The 18,812-nt window shown below is 35.9% G+C and overlaps 2 protein-coding genes across 2 annotated transcripts; both read right to left on the reverse strand.

The window, feature by feature from the left end:
- Nucleotides 1-580: 580 nt before the first annotated feature.
- Nucleotides 581-2,624, reverse strand: LOC123530726 (uncharacterized). Its single transcript, XM_045311480.2, has 2 exons — nt 2,333-2,624; nt 581-1,262 (listed from the first exon to the last, which is right to left on the reverse strand). The coding sequence occupies exons 1-2, from the start codon at nt 2,622-2,624 to the stop codon at nt 991-993; spliced, it is 564 nt and encodes a 187-aa protein (XP_045167415.2). The 3' UTR covers nt 581-990.
- A 12,301-nt stretch (nt 2,625-14,925) lies between these two features.
- Nucleotides 14,926-18,136, reverse strand: LOC123532341 (proprotein convertase subtilisin/kexin type 5-like). Its single transcript, XM_045313750.2, has 2 exons — nt 16,599-18,136; nt 14,926-15,747 (listed from the first exon to the last, which is right to left on the reverse strand). Exons 1-2 carry the CDS (start codon nt 18,111-18,113, stop codon nt 15,478-15,480), a joined length of 1,785 nt encoding a protein of 594 aa, XP_045169685.2. The 5' UTR covers nt 18,114-18,136; the 3' UTR covers nt 14,926-15,477.
- Between the last annotated feature and the right edge of the window lie 676 nt (nt 18,137-18,812).

Below are 18,812 nucleotides of genomic sequence, written 5' to 3' on the forward strand. Positions count from 1 at the left end.
GTATTGTCACGTGATAGAAAGAAAAGCTTCCTATTGGTTCAAATATATATATGTGTGAAATAATAATTGTTAGCATTCATAATCATATTTCTTGTTTCAACAGATTTATTTATATACTTTACAAGATTTCATAATGTAATCTTTTAATTTGTAGTAACAAGTTCAATAAATTTGTACATCGATGGTCTATTATAATAGTACTTCTGAACATACATCTACATAACATTTAAAATAAACGATTATTCGTCTTCAATATTAAAAGTGTTACAACATAAACAGTTTTTGTTATTGTGTGGAATTCGTTTTTGCCCGTATCGGCCAGTTTGTATTCTAAGAGTATGTGCAGATATTATGAGCCGTGCCATGGGAAAACCCATAGTGGGTTTGCGACCAGCATGGATTCAGAGCAGCCTGCGCATCCGCGCAGTCTGGTCAGGATCCATGCTATTCGCTAACAGTTTCTCTAATTACTATAGACTTTGAAAGCGAACAGCATGGATCCTGACCAGACTGCGCGGATACGCAGGCTGGTCTGGATCCATGCTGGTCGCAAACCCTCTATGTTGGTTTTCTCGTGGCACGGCTCTTATTATTCGTGACACAAAAATCTGTAACTTTTAGATAATTAATCTAACAGTCATATTCGAGTGTGTTTGTTAAATTATTTTTAAACGGCACTATTTTCACCAGTTGCATGCCACTCTTGCATGTAAAAATCAATGAGTCTTTCTTTAAACATTTTTGGAAACAATTGTACATTTATTACAAATTAGAGAGATGTAAATTCAAAACGGTTAATTTATTAAACTGTAACTCCCAAGAATAAACATTATCGCTTACTGAGCAACAAACGGATTATCCTTATTAAGAATATCATCCAAGTAGCGTGATGTATAATCAAACATAGTAATAGCATTTGCCTGCGTATTTGACATTGCCCTTTCATGAATACGGTTCACCACACACGCAGAATAGGCTATCGGCTGCTTGTTATTTCAGTTTACACCACACATCACCTGTACCCCAGCCACAATATAAAATCCCTTCGTTAAATGAGCTAAAGCAGTGGGGGTTATAAGTCTGTAATACAAATCCCTTGGTCTCGTCTGACATCCAGCAACAACAACAATATTCATATCCCATAGACCTTGCCTCCAGTAAATCAGAAGGTGTCGCAATCGTCGTTCCATAATCAATGCACTGCTGCTGGGCTTGAGCAAATGTCATTGAATATCGCTGATAATGACCAAGTACGTGGAAAACTGAAATAGTACAATCGTAAAGTATAACAAAGTTCAAAGCACCGCAAATATCTTACTAATAGGTCTTTTCAAGGTCTTTTGAAAAAAATCTGCAACCGTACGGAAAATTTGTTTCTTTTGGCTTCTTTGCAGAGGGGACCCCTTCCCCCGCCCCATGTTATTAACATCAAAATATCATATTATCGAAAATAATGTGAAACATAAATTACACTTTGAACCTACAAAAGAAAGCTGGTTTAAAAAAAGTTGAATATGTGTTACTCTACAGGAAAATTCAACAGTCAATTCAATGATAAGGCGGTTTGTTTGTTTGTTTGTTTGTTTTGGGTTTTACGCCGTTTTTCAACAGTACTTCAGTTATGCAACGGCGGGAAGTTAAGCTAACCAGTGTTCCTGGATTCTTTACCAGTACAAACATGTTCTCCTCAAGTAACTGCCAACTTCCTCACATGAATTATCAGAGGTTATGGAGGAGTGATTTCAGACGCAATGTCCTTTATCAAATCGTCACGGAGAACATACGCCCCGCCTGGGGATCGAACACGCTACCCCGCGATCCGTAGACCAACGCTCTCCCTACTGAGCTAAGCGGGCGGACGATAAGGCGGTTGGGGAGAGGAAAGTCCGCCGGAATGCACGGTAGGATATTTCGGTAAATGATATAGCATTTAAAATGCAGTTAAATACCATAGTTGAAATTCGTTTACATTTCGTACCAAATATGGAATTAATTATTTATTATTTACTGATCCACCTTTTCCATAACAAAAGGTTTTCCCTGGTTTCTGTTTTCGAACACAACCATCGGTATTTTTATCATTTGAAAACTTGGATGGCGGTAATAGAAACATTTTGGTATTCAAAATATCTAGGTCTTTTTCATTGTAATGTTTAGCCATTTTGACACCATATATTTCTAAATCTAGTTTTGGCTTATCTGTAAACGGGTAAGACCGTTTTTTATTCTCATACCACATTTATAAAACTCTCTTTCTTGCGTCTACAAATTTTAAAGTCTCCTACAATAGACAATATGTGCAATTGTGCATATAGAAAATTTCATATTTTACCTGGGTATCTAATCCGTGTCATTGTAGTCCATCCGGCTGCATATTCTAACCCTCGAGGTACGCCTGGACTTACCCAGTGATCATCAATTGTATCATATTCTGACAATAGACAGTTTTCTGACGGGGATTTGTAAGATGCTGATATACATCCTTGCCGCGTTGAGCAATAGGCTAGACACTGTGCATAGCTTGCCGTACCTATCTCTTCAGAAATATACCCTGCTTTCAATTTATAGTTTTTCCGAGCTTTATGTTTTAGATTTTGTGCGGCAAAACACACCACCATAGCCATAAGTAGTATACAGGATTTAACTGCGGCATGCCGAATGCGAGTAGACTCCTGTTGTAAACAACTCTCTAGTTGATAAAATGATCGGTTACATAAGTAATTGAAGCAAGACTGGTTGTCATGGTTTTGGAAAAACAAAGCTAACAACTCTTTTATTTCATTTTATTTGATGAATCATTCAGGACAGCTTCGTTCCTAGAAGCTAGTTCTTATTTCAATGATTATGAGATATGTGATCTTATTAGCAGAACCGATATATGACCTGTTGGAAATAATACGTCTGCATTAATGTCGTGCATCAATGTGACGATGAAAAATTCATTAAATGTTAAAAACTGCTAGGAAGTTTCAAATGATCAATTTCCTAGCACTTACTGAATCGTTATTACGTAAGATATTATCGTAATTCAATTATCTACCAATTGATCTATGATGCTTAACAAAAACAAACTGCCGCTGATATCTGGTCCATTATGTAGCAAATATTACATACAACGTTGCAATTTTTAAAGTTATGTATAGTAAAATAATGTGATCAGTCCATGTTATGACAAAACATCTCTACAAGAAAACTACCTTTGATTTGTTTGGAAGTAGTAACTGTTTCTTTTAAATGCTTTGACCGTTTCTTTTAATTTTCAATTCTGAAATTACTACATTCTGATTATGTTTTGATGCTAAAATGTACTGCTGTTGTCGCTGGTATCGTTAACTAAACAATATGCTAAAATTACTATCATCCGCCATTTGTAATCAAAGCCTTGAGATGTCTGGTGGTTGCGGGTTTTGGTCTAGATTTATTTTCATTTCAAATGCCAATCTATAAATATACATGTATAAGAAACAAATACTAATGTGCCTCATATCTAAGATAAACTCTGCCTGACCTTACATGAACTTAACTTAATTCACAGCTGGAAGTCAGTGATGTAACCATAGGCTGGAATACCTTATCATTGACAGATCTTATATAATCTAAATGGCCAGTGTGAATGAATAGAGGATGAATAAGAACTGCTAGATCATTGATAATTCATCCGCATTGTTCATGAATGGGACTATGTTGTGTAGCACATGAACATCCTTTGCATGTGATTTGGAATCAAATAAAGATGCTACATGATTGTCAGAAATACACTTAACTTTGGTAGCGGGATAAACCCGCAACCAAAAACGGATAAATTCTTAAGTTTTACTTTACAAGATACGGCTGCAATACATCCGCTGCATGGCGGGATTTTGTTTGGTCAAGGCACTCATCTGCTATCAGCAGCCTAGCTATCTATCATGCTCAAAGGCAGTCGTAGGGACTAGATGGGGAGATAATATATCCAACTATACGCCCGAAAGCAACAGAGTTGTTCTACAATTCCATTTTCACATGTTGAGTATGACCACTGCCTTCTAATTTGTCCCTGTACATCAGTTTGCGGCTCGTTACACTTATGGATACCTACCATGGAGTCATTTAATATTACGCAATTTGAATACATGACATTTGTCGTTCCTATAATAAACAAAGAAGGATTTGAATTACTGACCTTTAACCTATAAGAGCTGAAATAAGACTTTTCTCGGAACACATCACAATCAGTCTTCACAGTAATAAATCTGTTGTATATAATTGAGCCGTGCCATGGGAAAACCAACATAGTGGGTTTGCGACCAGCATGGATCCAGACCAGCCTGCGCATCCGCGCAGTCTGGTCAGGATCCATGCTGTTCGCTTTTAAGACCTATTGGAATTGGAGAAACTGTTAGCGAACAGCATGTATCCTGACCAGACTGCGCGGATGCGCAGGCTGGTCTGGATCCATGCTGGTCGCAAACCCACTATGTTGGTTTTCTCATGGCACGGCTCATATTAAAAATGACGTTTCCAATGTAAAATAATCATGAAATTTGACAAACTTTGATTTTGACGATTGTTTAGATAGATGGATCTATTTCTGCAGCGATTTCTGGGATAAACGTGCAAATCTTTGTCTCTGGAATGTCAGAAAGTGTACAAAATGCTTCCGTCTGGGCCTTATTCACGACGGAATGAGACAGATTTCAGAATTGAAGTAAAATGATGCAAACAATTCAAACTTTTACAACACTTTACAGTAAAGCGACCATAGGGTCTAAATTTAGCACAGTAAATACATAGGGTGGCTTTAATTCAATGTCTCTATTTCTTTAAAATCTCGAAGTTTCACAATGAAACTTGGTACTATGTCTAGTTCTACATTGTTTTCTTGAAAATAAAGCTGGAAATGTAATAAAATGTGATAAGAAACATTTCTTATATGCCCATAGAGTGGAGTAAGATAAATATTGACGTGCAGACGGGCGGATGGGCAAAGCTATAAGATAAAACGTTCTGTATTTTATTCTTGGGTGGTAAACGCGCATTCCAGTTCCCGCTGCCGGTGTTGTGCGTAGAGAAGACGAAAATGAGGTAAGTGAATCTATAGTTTTGCTCAGAATGATACAGTAACAAATGTTCCCGAAAACGGCGAAATGCTATTCGACATGAATATGATAAAACGTCATACGTGTGAAATGTCTGGTTTTGATTCGGCCCTTTTATTACACAAACTCTGGTGACACGAAGCATGTTAAAGAAGTATGAAAGCAACAAAAATGTCAGTTTCTGACCTCATGTGCCTTATATGAGGACACATGACGCTTCTAATGATGAACCAGCTATAATACAGTAGCGATTATTACATGTATTTGCTTCAGGTCCTGCTCATAATTGACAAAAAAACCATTGGTTTTGGAGTTGCTCATATACAATACAATGTCAAACTCAAACTTTCCTGTCACGTATGTGACTTCAAAACCAGTTTGCGCCTAAATTTAAGGTATTTAATATAACAGTATTATTTCAATGTATATAATTGCCTAAATTATTTTGAGAAAAAATGGGATCATGAGCGGGTCTGCTATTATTCTGCTTGATTGCATTCTATGCTTCCAAAGGATCTTCTTACCGATTGTATTCATTGAACACAATGGGAGATGATGAAATACCCGTATTGGATCATTTTCCGTACCAAATGGTATAATGAATTTCAGAAACATAGTAATTATAATGCAAGTATAAGAAAACAGGCATAATGAGCTGTGCCATGGAAAAAACAACATAGTGGGTTTGCGACCAGCATGGATCCAGACCAGCCTGCGCATCCGCGCAGTCTGGTCAGGATCCATGCTGTTCGCTAACGGTTTCTCTAATTGCAGTAGGCTTTAAAAGCGAACAGCATGGATGCGCATGCTGGTCAGGATCCATGCTGGTCGCAAACCCACTATGTTGGTTTTCTCATGGCACGGCTCATATATATTTTAAACTGAGCTGCTATCATTTTGCATATCATTTTCGTAATTATAAGATAATTAGCAGACAAAAGAAGGGGCAACGTTTGCAATCCTGTACTAACATTGACCAAAAGCCGTTCACTGCATTTAGCATTTACACGAATCTAATATTTCATTTCAGGAAAATTTTCTGTCAGAGTATTGTTGATGCAAGAATCAGGAAGTCTTTCTGCTTAACTGTCTCTGCACAGGTCGCGCGTAAATGCAAGAGAAATAATAGGGAGGCGCTGATCTACATATCGCAGGATCGTGAGTTCGATCCTCGGGCGAGGCGTGTGGTCACTGCTGTAATAAAAGATATCTTGTCACAATGTCCTCCGCCTCTGATTCATGCGGAGAAGTTGACACTTACGGAAAACATGTTACTATGGGTACTGAATCTCTGATACGGCTGAATGCCCGCCCAAACATGACACTGAAATACAGTTGGAAAGGCGCTAAACCCAAAAAGTGAACATAATTTGTCCTGTTTTTGTTTTGACTGAGTCAGTTCGAAATCAAATTCTTCAAGGCAAATGTTATATATGATTTTTAACCTGAGTATGAACAGCAAAATAATGTCTGTGTTGATTTTATCTTGTTGCAAACATGTCATAGGGAACGTTTGTTTCTTTGCCGTACCAATTGATGATCTTTATATGTGTTTTTATTCGTATACTGCTAAGGACACTGGCTACTATACTGTTCCCATGATAAAATTAATAATTAAAAAAAAGGGAAAATGACATCGTTTTAACTATTTTGACTACCGGTATATAATGTATACGAGCAACTCCATTCTCGGGCGCGTGCTGCTCTTGAATAATGTGACAAATGTAATTAACGAACCAACTAGAGTAACTGACAACCCTGAAACGTTAATAGATCAGGACCTATAGCTGTAACGAATAATATTACATGTCATCACTCTGATACACTGAAGACACGCAGAAACAGGAACGTTTGCATACATTAAGGTACATTAAGGTAAACATGAATCTTAATTGTCCTTTCTAGCGCAGAGTATGGTACTACAAATGAGCAGATTTTGTAGCATTTAACGAGAACATTCCTGAAACAGACTGGCCCTTTTGTTATCAAATGATATTGATACCGCAACAATTGAGTTCACTAATAATGTTTTAGACCTTGCAAAATCGTGTATTCCAAACAGTTTTGATTCAGAAATAAGGAAAATCTCTCGTAAACGCGATAAGCAAAAAACGTATATCTCTTACTACAGAGACAATTTAAGATTGGAATTGTTACAAAGTACTTAGGAATAAAGTTTACAATATGAAAAAAAAAAACAAAAAAAAACAAAAAAAACATGCAAAATAAATATTTCTAACAATATTGAATTTACAATAAATGACGTAAAGTCTACGAATCCTCGCAAAAACTGGAAACTAGTAAAGCTATTAGTAAAGGAAAACTCATCAAAGTGTAACGTTATACCACCACTCTCATCAAACAATGGGTCAGTTGCGATTTCGGACTTAGAAAAAGCTGACACACTAAATGATTACTTCGCGTTTATATAAAATATTGACGATTCTAATAAAATTATTCAGAGTTACCTAACTTTACAATAAAAACAAACGAAAAATTCGGTGATATTGATGAATCAGGGCCAAGACGAAATTGATGTTTTATCTAACACAGGTACTAATAAAGCAAGTGAACCAGATGAAATTTTTCACCGAATAGTGAAATATAAGTTATTTTGTCTGTAAACCGCTAAAAATGCTATTTAACCGATCCATACGCTTAAGAAAGGTAATAAGTCCGTTCCTTCAAATTACAGGTCGTGTTTTCCAGGTCCACCATGCTAGAATTAGAAATAGGTGTAGCATTTGGAATGCAGATTTATTTCACAGTCATTTAAGCGATAATCCCAGATGCTCTTGTGGAAATACGTATGGAGATGTAGAATATTTCTTTTACCGCTGCCCATTATTTGCTTTACAAAGACGTGAACTTTTTACCAACACATGGACCTATCACCCTTTAAATTACATTTTGGAATAGAATAGACCGCAGAGGCTAAGGAGTGAATGTGATAATATTAAAGGCGGTGCATAAATACATAAAACCACTAAGAGAGATTCTAGAAATAATTGAACTTCAGTAATGTTGTTTATTTCTATCAAAACATACTTAGAATACGGACGGGTAGGGGCGCATGCGGAGGCCAGGATAGCTGCAACCTTGCAGGAAACGTATAAATAGTTTTTTCTTTGTTTTTTTTCTTCTGTCTTTAACAAATGTGTGGTTTGTGTTTACAAAAGCTTTGTTTTTGGTAGCTGATATTTGGTTCTGTTTTATAATTCAGTTGAATGAATACTTTACAATGTTTATGTATCCACTGACTCTTTAGAATCATTCCAACATTTTTGTCTTTTCATTTTTAGAATTTTCTTCTTTTTACATTTTCTGCAATCACGACGTATAAATCGCCTGACGATAATACAAAAATTCTACTAAGTCTTGTTCCTTTTGTCTGATTATATGGAAGGGCCGTCCGCTAATGTTGGTAAAACATGTAGCACAACCCGTTTAAACACATGTGTTTGTTGGCTGATTTATTTGCATGTATAGTGTAGCTTTTTAATGCCGTATTTCTTAAGCAATAAAATATATGATAATTAAACTAAACAACCCCATTCCGGGTGATTGTTTTGCCAATCCTTTCCCCAAAAGCAACATCTCATATATATTATATGTAATATTCATGACTGCATTACACGTATTTGATCATTAGGAGCGTCACATTTCCAGTTCGTAGGCACACGAGTTAGAAAATTGGTATTTTTCATGATCCCATACTAGTTTGACTGTTCGTGCCAGCAGAATGATCATAATAACAAAGCCGATTTTAAAATACGAAGCAGATATTTCATACAATCATATCATATTTATTCATTTTTTTGTGTCGAATAGCATTCTACATTGCAAATGTGTCTTTATCAACGAAAACAAAACCCCACCTACCTCGATATTGTATATCTTGATGAGCAGCACCAGTACCAGAAGTCGTGCAACCCATTTTAAATAGCGTATTTTCCTTGGGAATTTGATTAGCACGTTTACCACCCATGACATTGTTAATCACTTGAAATATAAAACAAAAGTGATGCAAAATTCTGACTTATTTCGTTTTTTTTTTATGCAAGCATTATGAAATAAAATGCATCAAACTTTTCAAAGGCTTGGAGCAAAATATGATAAAAAATATTTCTGTTTGTAGAGAGAACGATTGATGATGATGATGTTGTTGTTGTTGTTTTGTTTCTTTGTTTTTAGAGCGAAAATAAAAAGAATAATAAAGGAAATTTAGCAAATATTTTCTTGGCAAACAGTATTTAAAAAATTATTTAGTACTATTAATTGGGTTCTATTCCTATGCCATTTGATTTTCTCGTGCACACATTATACTGTCAACCAAAAATGTCTTATCAATCAGTACCACTGTTGATTTAGCTAAATGTAAAGTTCATTCCTAGATAATTCATAATATGGTCATAATATGGTTTACGTAACGTATCGTTTTGCTGTCAAGAAACTTCCTTCGAGTATTCAAAACATATAATATGCATGTGATGTATTGCAATTCCCGTTTACTACAAGATAAGCCCCTCTCAATGTTTAATTACATCGCGACTTACCTAAAAAATTTCGCTTACCCCAACGACGGGTATTTTATTTGCACATTTAAGAGCTTATATCATTTTTGCAAAGAATCACGGTTTTACTGTACAGATTATTTCATGTTAGTAAAAATAGCCAAAAAATAATCAAGAAAAATAAAACCGTTAAACAGCAGGAATGCAGTCCTAGTAGAGTGTCTATGTATCTGAAAATAAAACAAAAACAAATGCATTGATCAACGGATAACCTAATATTAACTAGGAAAAACTGGTTTTCATGTTCAAGAAAAATAAAATCTGAATTTTCCATAAATATTAAAAAACTGAATTTGAAGAACGGGAAACCATTAGAAATGATTGATAAAATTGAATTTTAACTTGTTGACGTAGTAGCTATCTAATTAATAATATAAGACACACTGGTTTAATAGTATGTGACTTGCGCAAGACACTTTATTCAGAATAATGTTTGAATGATTAAATTATCATAGAGTTTTATAGCTTTGCACTGAACTTGCGGTAAAGCATGGCTAACAATATTTGCTTGTTTTTCTCTTTAGTGCAGAGCGTGACTGCAGCATGATCAATATTGAAAAATGACATCTATGGGTATTGCACAGTACCGTGGCGTTTTAAAATGTAAACAAACCAAATAATCGCATAACATTAAATCCTTACACAACGTTTCCGATGTATTTACTAATTCCTTGTTGTCCGAGCGGTAAAGCGCTCTATTTCGGATGGCATACACTTATTTGTAGAATGGAATGAGATACTTATTCCATTCCATTCCAGTATCTCATTCCATTCCATTCCATTCCAAAACTTACTAATTTGTTTACATCTTTAGGTCATATCTCATTGCCCTTTGTAACAGATTGCCAAACCAAAGTTCAACTTCAGGTAGGCTGAATTGGTTCATTGAACTGTTAGACAATCTCCGGGGATATGACTTGCAGACATTTATCTCACAGTTATGTTATTGTTTTGTTTTATTTGAAATTATTCAGATGGCTATGTTATTGTTGTTTTGCCAAGAATAACAAGGTCATTAGATTCCTTTTTGGTCAGATTTTATTTGATTAAGGAGGAAAGGGGGGAGAGGGGGGGGGGGGGGGGGGGGGGGGGGGGGAGGGGATAGGTAGTGATATCAGAATGGATTATTTGTTTTGCTTTTAAACATTGAAATATATTAGGGCCAGGTTATTTATTCTGATATTCATTTGGAGCGCTGGTCCCTCATGCGGGGACCTGGGTTCGATCCCGAATCCGGGTCGGAGCATTTCCCATGGCGTTTAGTCAAGGAGTTTCTTCTATGGCTCTCGCCCCCTACCTCTGTTCCAATAAGGGAAATTGTTACTTCGTATGGGAAATTGTGTGCACCAAGTACTGGTAAACTGCGGTAGCTTGCCCAGAAACGGTATGTCACTAAACTAACCGCCTTGCCATTAAACTCCAAAACACAAACCACAACACACTCATTTGGATCCAAAGCCAGACATTTTTATTCCATTTGAACTGATACAGAGTACTGTGTAGGTAAGGACACAGCATCCGTGGCATGAAAAACGGCATGACAAGATTAGATCCCACAGCTTCAGATTACTTGTCAAGACAGCGCATCATACTCGAAGTACCCTGGTTTGCCCTTGATATGTATTATTCAGATAATACTTGTATAGGATTTAAGAACTAATTACATCTAAAGTCCTATACCAGCTATGAGACTGCAGGCAGAATGTTTATTTGATAGGTACCTATGGCTTAAACGTTGTTAAAAGTAAGTTTAAATTATGTCTTTTATGTCTTTCTAGGGAAATGCTTGCTCTTGGGACAGATCAGTCAAATCACGGAGCTTGGAATTCTTGGAATTCCTGACTAAATGTGCACGTGTGGATCCTTTTTGTGCACGGTTCCAATTAAATATTCAGGGGCATTACCAGTTTCACATATGTTATAATTCCATTCCATTCCATTCCAAAATGAATGGAAGTTTGGAATGGAATGAAATGGAATGGGATACTGGAATGGAATGGAATAAGTATCTCATTCCATTCCACAAATAAGTGTATGCCATTTCGGATTTATTCGTCATTAGTTTAATTCCGAGACTCGCATTAATTTTTTAAACTGTTCTTAATTTCATTCTTTTATCAATAAGTTTCAGCGTTACTTAATTTAGCTCCAACCTTTTCACTAACTGAAATATGCCATTATTTACACGTAATTAAGTCTAAATACACTTCGCCTTAAATATGATTTAATGATTTTCGAAGTTCCTTTAATATGATGTTTGAAAGCACAATTGTTTCATAATGTTCATAAAACTAACCATTATACTATGTAGGGGCCTAAATGTTACGCACTATTTCAAAGGATGTAAAGCCATGTTCTCAATCGCATCTTCGAAACACACTGAAGAAAACAGTGTTGTTTGTTTTTATCTTAATATGTTGGATCTACAAACTTGTATTGCTATCTAGATATAGTTGGTTGTAAAAGCTCATAAGAGTTTCTGCTTATTTTTTGCAGTCTGATCGACTCATGGTAATTTGGCTTATCATGCTGGACACGATTGATTCTGCCTTTGCGGCAAATGCATGATCTGCACTGTTTGCCATTTAGTCCGTATCGTTACGGTAAGCACCCCTTTTAACAGGTAACGGTACTGTCCAATTTGAAAGAGGGACAATTTCATCATAGAAAATAAGCAGGGTAAGGGTTAACCAACTGTTAAAATCCAACTTTTAATCTGCGATTTTGACCCAACTGTTTTGAGACATACCGCATGTTTAGTGTTCAACCCGTTTACAGTTGGACACTACGCTTCCCTCTTTGATTGTGTCTGACGGAAGAGGGGGAGGACTCTATGATAAGCAGTTTTTAAATCCTACCAGGACTGAACTGTTTTGATATCTGTCTTCTGGCCTGTTTCGTCGGGCCCTTAAGGGTGTTTCTCTTGTTGCTCTGTCTTCTGAAAAGGCATTGAGTACATACGTTTTTGGTTCTAAAGGTTTGCTTTTTATATTTTTATACACGAGCATTTTTGTGTTTTACATGCCATGCCTTTTTGTTTCCATTACGTGTGTTAGAGATTCACCTGGAGGGGATTACTTTTATTTACACTGTCCCGTGTCTTTGGAACATGGTGGGGGTAAGAGTGAGGTTGAGTGCACACCATAAACCGGTTTAAGCTCCCCAGTGGTGTTTTTGTCACTGACCGTTCCAAGGCGGTGCCCCACTGTGTTCCTTTGTTTGTTCGTTTTGTCCTGTTGTGTAGGCTTTGTGTGTGTGCGCGTGTATGTGTGTGTGTTCCTTTGTTTGTTCGTTTTGTCCTCGTGTGTTGGCTTTGTATGTGTGCACGTGTATGTGTATGTGTGTGTGTTTGTGGTGTGCACGTCTGCGTGCTGTAGGTTTCGTTTTGGGGAGGCTGCGATTTTGGTACGTGGCATTCCCTGTTTGATATTTGTCTTTGTTTTAATATTGTGATGCTGTTTTAATACGGAATCCGTATCTTTTAAAAAGAAAAGTGAACTTGTTACAAAGCTTTTATTTTTAGCTCGTCTGATTTGAAAACAAAAAGCAAACTTCGATATAGTATCGTAAATGGATTGTGGGATGCTCTTCTTTTTGTCTTAAATTAAACAGTACGAAGGATGACGAGATCTCTTTTTAGAAATAGGTAATTCGATTGCATTAGTAATCGTTATTCAAAGAAACAGTATCGAACTTTATTCTACATCAGCTGAAAAGTTAGTCTGGTGCTTTATGCTAAGCAGGGTTCAAAGGTTTTGTAAAACAAACATACAAACTTCTTTACATTTTCTAACGTTTTTCTGACTTCACGGAATGCTGTTAACTTATTGAAGGATAGTCTAGATATTTCAGATATTATATAAAACATTATGAGTGTTTGGATGTTGGTATTTTTCCTCTCAGCTAAATTTCACATATGGGAATAAGCCTAATGTTTATAAGATGTCGTTAACACATCTTTTAAATCTAATTTAAAAGTGATGCATTAAATAATGGTTATGACTAATATCAGGGGATCTCAATTTCAAAATAAATCTTTGGGCTGAATCTTGGCTGGCTTGGTATCCAAAATTTAATAATCCAACTTACTGTCATTATATTTTATTGAAGGTCGCATTGTAATCGAAATGGCACCATCAAGTCTTGCCATATGACCTTTAAATTATAGGTTATCTCCAGGGATCTGCGATAGCATTATGTGAAGGAGTGTTATATAGATGTTGTAGTTATAATGCTTTACACTAACTGAATATGTTTTGAAAGACTACTTTTATATTGTTCGAAGTACGTGAAAAATCCTAAAAGGTTTTGGGAAACAGGCCAAAGAGCATCTTTCAGCATTAAACATATATAATAACATTAAGAAATATTTTACTTCATTTCCAGTTGTAGCATGACACAAATGTGGGATGTGGTAAGCATAATGTGTGGGTAGAGTGACAGGATATTAAGAGACAATATCAAGAACTAAACAAAAATAAAACAATTATTTACTTCTGAGATAGAGGAGGGCACAGACAGACGAAAAGATACAAATACGTATGAACAGCATGGCAACGCCGACGCCAGCGGCGAAGTGAAAAGAAAACTTAGATGCAACACTGATTTTTATGTTAGAAAAATATCAAATAATCTAAAATGCCAATATCCTGACCACATTGGCCCCACAGTGATATTGGTTATAATTACCCACTCATGAATCGAATAAAGCTTGATTAGGCTTATCACTCATTTAAAGTTCAACTGAGCAATTTTGAAGTTTTAAAATGTAGTGCAACTGATTATTAATAATTCGAGTACAGAAATAGCTGGATACTTTTCATTTTGTTACGAGAAAATCCGAATTTCAAATAGATGAATGATAATTAACTAATGATTCTACAGAGGATAGACTGGTATTTCATTCTGTTTGACCTGCAACAAACTATTACAGGTTAATACTGTCGGGCGATGAAAGAGATTAGAATATGCCGTTATTCAACACGTTGTACATCTATGGTTAAGCTTCAACCAAACCAGAGTTATGGCCCTAATATTAGTCAAACATATGTATAAAAGTCTCAAAAGTTTGCGTCCCGAGTATATCAGAAAGCATTTGACCTAGAGTCATGACATCTGTAAAAAGATCCTTTGGAAGGAAAGAATGCAACCAAGCAAAATAATAGCAGACTAGGTTTGATTGAGACAGTTCATAAGAGGTAGTGAAAAGTGCAGCATCTCTCACGCGCCCCCCCCCCCCCCCCCCCACACCCCTAGCATCGGCCTATGTAGAACTCTTAGATTACATTACACATCTATGACACATTATAGGATTTTTATCCAGGATGATGTTTAACTGTATCCATACTACACTCATAATGATAACTCATATCCCAAACACAAAGGTGATATGAATGTTTACATATTCTTGAATTGTAAACTTGTAACATATAACCGTACAGTGATACGAAGAGGGTGTACCAGTATCCTATTGGCACAGATCTAGTTTCCACTAAGATGGATAAAAACATGGACCCAGGTAGTAAAATAAGAACAGTACAACTATTAAACTGCCATTATATGTACAATATTAAAGCTTAGTACTTTCCGAAAATCTTGATTTTATACTTTTTAACAATTTTAGGTTACAAGAAGGATATAAATTTATCTATTTATGATAGACACACCGATACAAGTGTAAATAAATCTTATCACAGCTCGCCAAAATCAACCCGGATGTAAATTTTGATACCACATATAAAAAATAAACGTTATTGCTGTTAGTCATAACATGTATCCGGTTTAGATCTAAATGTTCTTCATGTCGATATAACTAAAGACTCAGTCTATGCATTATCATCAATTGCCGTTTCAATCAATTGTACCTCTTCATCATCCACAAATGTTCCGCCAGGCAAGTCATGGTTCGTCGCTTGATTTTCAATTGTAACATCAATCAAACGTACATCTTCATTATCTTCAAATGTCTTAGTAGACAACTCTTGGCTCGTGGCTTGCTCTTCAGTTGACACATCAATTAAACGCACATCTTCAGTATCCTCAAATGTCTCGCCAGAAAAATCTTGAATCGCCGCTGGTTCCTTAGTTACCTCAGCCTGCAAAATGAATAAGCATTGCCTATAAATGATATATATTAGCATTCTGTTTACGACAGAGAATGTCGTAGCAGTTTTGTCAAATATTTGACGTAATGGGAGTGAAATAAATCCATTACATAAAGTTAGTATCACATTAATTTGATAAACCTGTGACATTGACGTTGTGTTAAGTAAAGGAGATGTTGGTTGAATATACTTGGTCTATAATAGGTAAAGAAAGAACGTTTGATGTTTCGGCAGGAAAAGCTTACATGTTATGAAAAGAATAATACATTTGTGTCTTTCCACATTGAATTTATTAAACTCGTTGGCTAAAATTGATAAAACGCTCGACAGACAATGCCTTGCATCTTATCGTTTTATTCAACTCGTCTTATAAATTCAGTATGAAGAAACACTTAGGATATGCTCTCTATATATGTGATTTTTTTTTCTTTCAGAAATTGCACATACATTATTCTAAAATATATTTAAGGTACTCTCAGCTCAAAGATGCAAGAAATTAAAGAGCTTGTTTCATTTAGCAGTGTAATAAGTTCTGTCACTGTTCAAAATTCCAAGACAATGCACTTGTGTCAGTACAAGATAAAGTATTTTTCATCGAGTGAATAGCTGATAAATATTTTCATTAAATGGCGTAGCCATATTTGAAAAGTAAACTCTTGCATTGGCATTTGAAAGATAATTGATGCTACGATTGTCTTTCTGTCCACGCAAATCGTTTCTTAATATGCCTTGATATAATCCGCTGGAAACACGTCAAACCTTATATCGTGTAAATTTCAGACTAACACACATGTTTATAACGAGTATAAATTGAATATCGATTGATTATAATAAAGAATCACCTGTTCTCTTATTGCCTGATCTTTTCGTGTTTTCAAATACTTTATTTGTTTTGTGGAAATAAAACAAACAAACCATAACCCATACATTAATGTCAACAATCCAAATACCATCGTCGGTAAATAAGCACTGATAACGGTAACACACGGATCGTTTTTTAGATCATCAGCGTTGTAAGAATATGTGTGGTCCGGATAGTAACTCCGATAATCGCCATCAATAAGATAGTTATGTGCCATGTAAAGATATCCAGCAGGGCATTCATCTTGGCAACGTCCGTGTGATAAAACCGGCCTCTTACACTCTGTTACATTTATACAGTTATTTTTATCATCTAACACTTCGTTAACTTTACATTCAGACACACAAATATTCTCCCTTTTGTATGGAGTATGCGTTGGACATACATCAGCTAATGTATTATCTCTTGGATCAAATGAGCACTCATCTGTACAATGTATACCATCTTCTGTCAAACATGTATTGTTCGGACAAGCTGATTCGCACGAGCTTTGGTATATAAATGTATAATTACTTGGACAGCTGTCGACACATGATTTATTTATGTTGAATCCCGGACAAACATCAACGCATTTACCCTGATGAACATATTTAGCACATTCTGTGACACACGAAATTTCCTTAGTATTGCGGTTGTCGGATATATATGTATTTTGCGGACATTGTTTTACACACATATTATTGTAACTCACTGTTCCATGTTTGCAATGCGGGACACATTCCAGAGATAACATGTCTGTCTTTCGCGGACATTTGTCAGTACATTCGAGATGCTTTTCATAACCGCTGTATTCCCATGCATACACCCACTTTTTGTAAGAGTACGCCCTTGGACAAGCACTGACACAAGTTCCATTCCAAATGTAGCTTGCATCCAGTGGACAATTATTTCTGCATGTCATATTATATGAGTAAAAATTCTCCGGGCAAGATTCTGAACAATATATTTGATCAGGCCAATTGTTCCTACATTTTCCTAACACAACACATAAGTTTAAGTCGAGTTCATTTCGCTTCTTTTCCGGGCATTCCTGTAAACATCTACTGTCCACAACAACTTCTGCTTCATCACACATTGAGACACAACTTTGATTTCGATGGAATGGGTATTCACCACTGCAAGTGGACAGGCATTCTATCCCAAGTAGGCGACTGCCTAAAGTGATATTTCGATGCACATGACTAGTAGTAGAACATTTATCAAGGCATTTGCCGTTTTCGACAAATTTGTGATCGTCTTGGCATGATTTTATGCACTTTCCGTTTAACTGAAAGTTTTGCGGTGGGCACAAATCTCTGCAAAACTTATATTTATGAAACTGTAAGCTGATTATTCTGATTCTTTCCTCGACTAAAGGATGTGTATTTGGACAGGTATGAATACAACTTTTATTGTATATATACATATCTGCACAGTGTATAGCACAGTTACTCCCGTTCACAAACGTATTTTCAGGACACTGAAAGACGCATCCCTCTGGGGTACAATACGGCATATTGTTAGGACAGTGTCCAGTTTCGCAGTTACTCCCATTGTGTGTACGCAACGGTGTAATCTGTAAATAGACAAGTATCGCAAAATCATTTTGTACTCTATCAAATCCAAAATATATAAAATAAAGAAAAGTGGAAACTGTTCTCTGTTATTTTACGAATGTCTTCAAAACAAGATATTAAGAGGCTTTACAGTTTACTTATTTTCCAACAATAAAATAACCTCGAAATACTGCAAAAATAATTGAACTGTTTTGTCTTTTTCAACAGGTAACCAGTCGAAGATACTGTCATTGACTTTATAATGGCATTCATTCATTAATATGTTTATTTATGCTTGATTTCCGAATTGTGAGCTCGATATTGGCACAAGTAGAATGATCCATTTTTTGGTTACGTCTTGTATTTCGAGTGATCTTATATGCCTCTATAGTGTGAGCATTTTGGTATTGAAATAGTTGCATTTTCCTTTTTCAATTAATAAGTAGGTCATGTATATTTTTATTTCTTCACATAATCTATAAAGCATTCAAAGCGTTTGGCTGAGCTATTCATTTTTCATTTTCTATATATAGAAAGCAATGCACTGCATTTCTTGAATCTACTAAAAGCGAGAGCCATATTGAAACAGAATTTGGCATTTTAACAACCCCAAGGCTTATCCGTGCAGAGTTCGTGAAAGGGATATTAAATTTACAAAC

The sequence above is a fragment of the Mercenaria mercenaria genome, chromosome 11, assembly GCF_021730395.1.
Source record: "Mercenaria mercenaria strain notata chromosome 11, MADL_Memer_1, whole genome shotgun sequence".
Taxonomy (NCBI): Eukaryota; Metazoa; Mollusca; class Bivalvia; order Venerida; family Veneridae; genus Mercenaria; species Mercenaria mercenaria.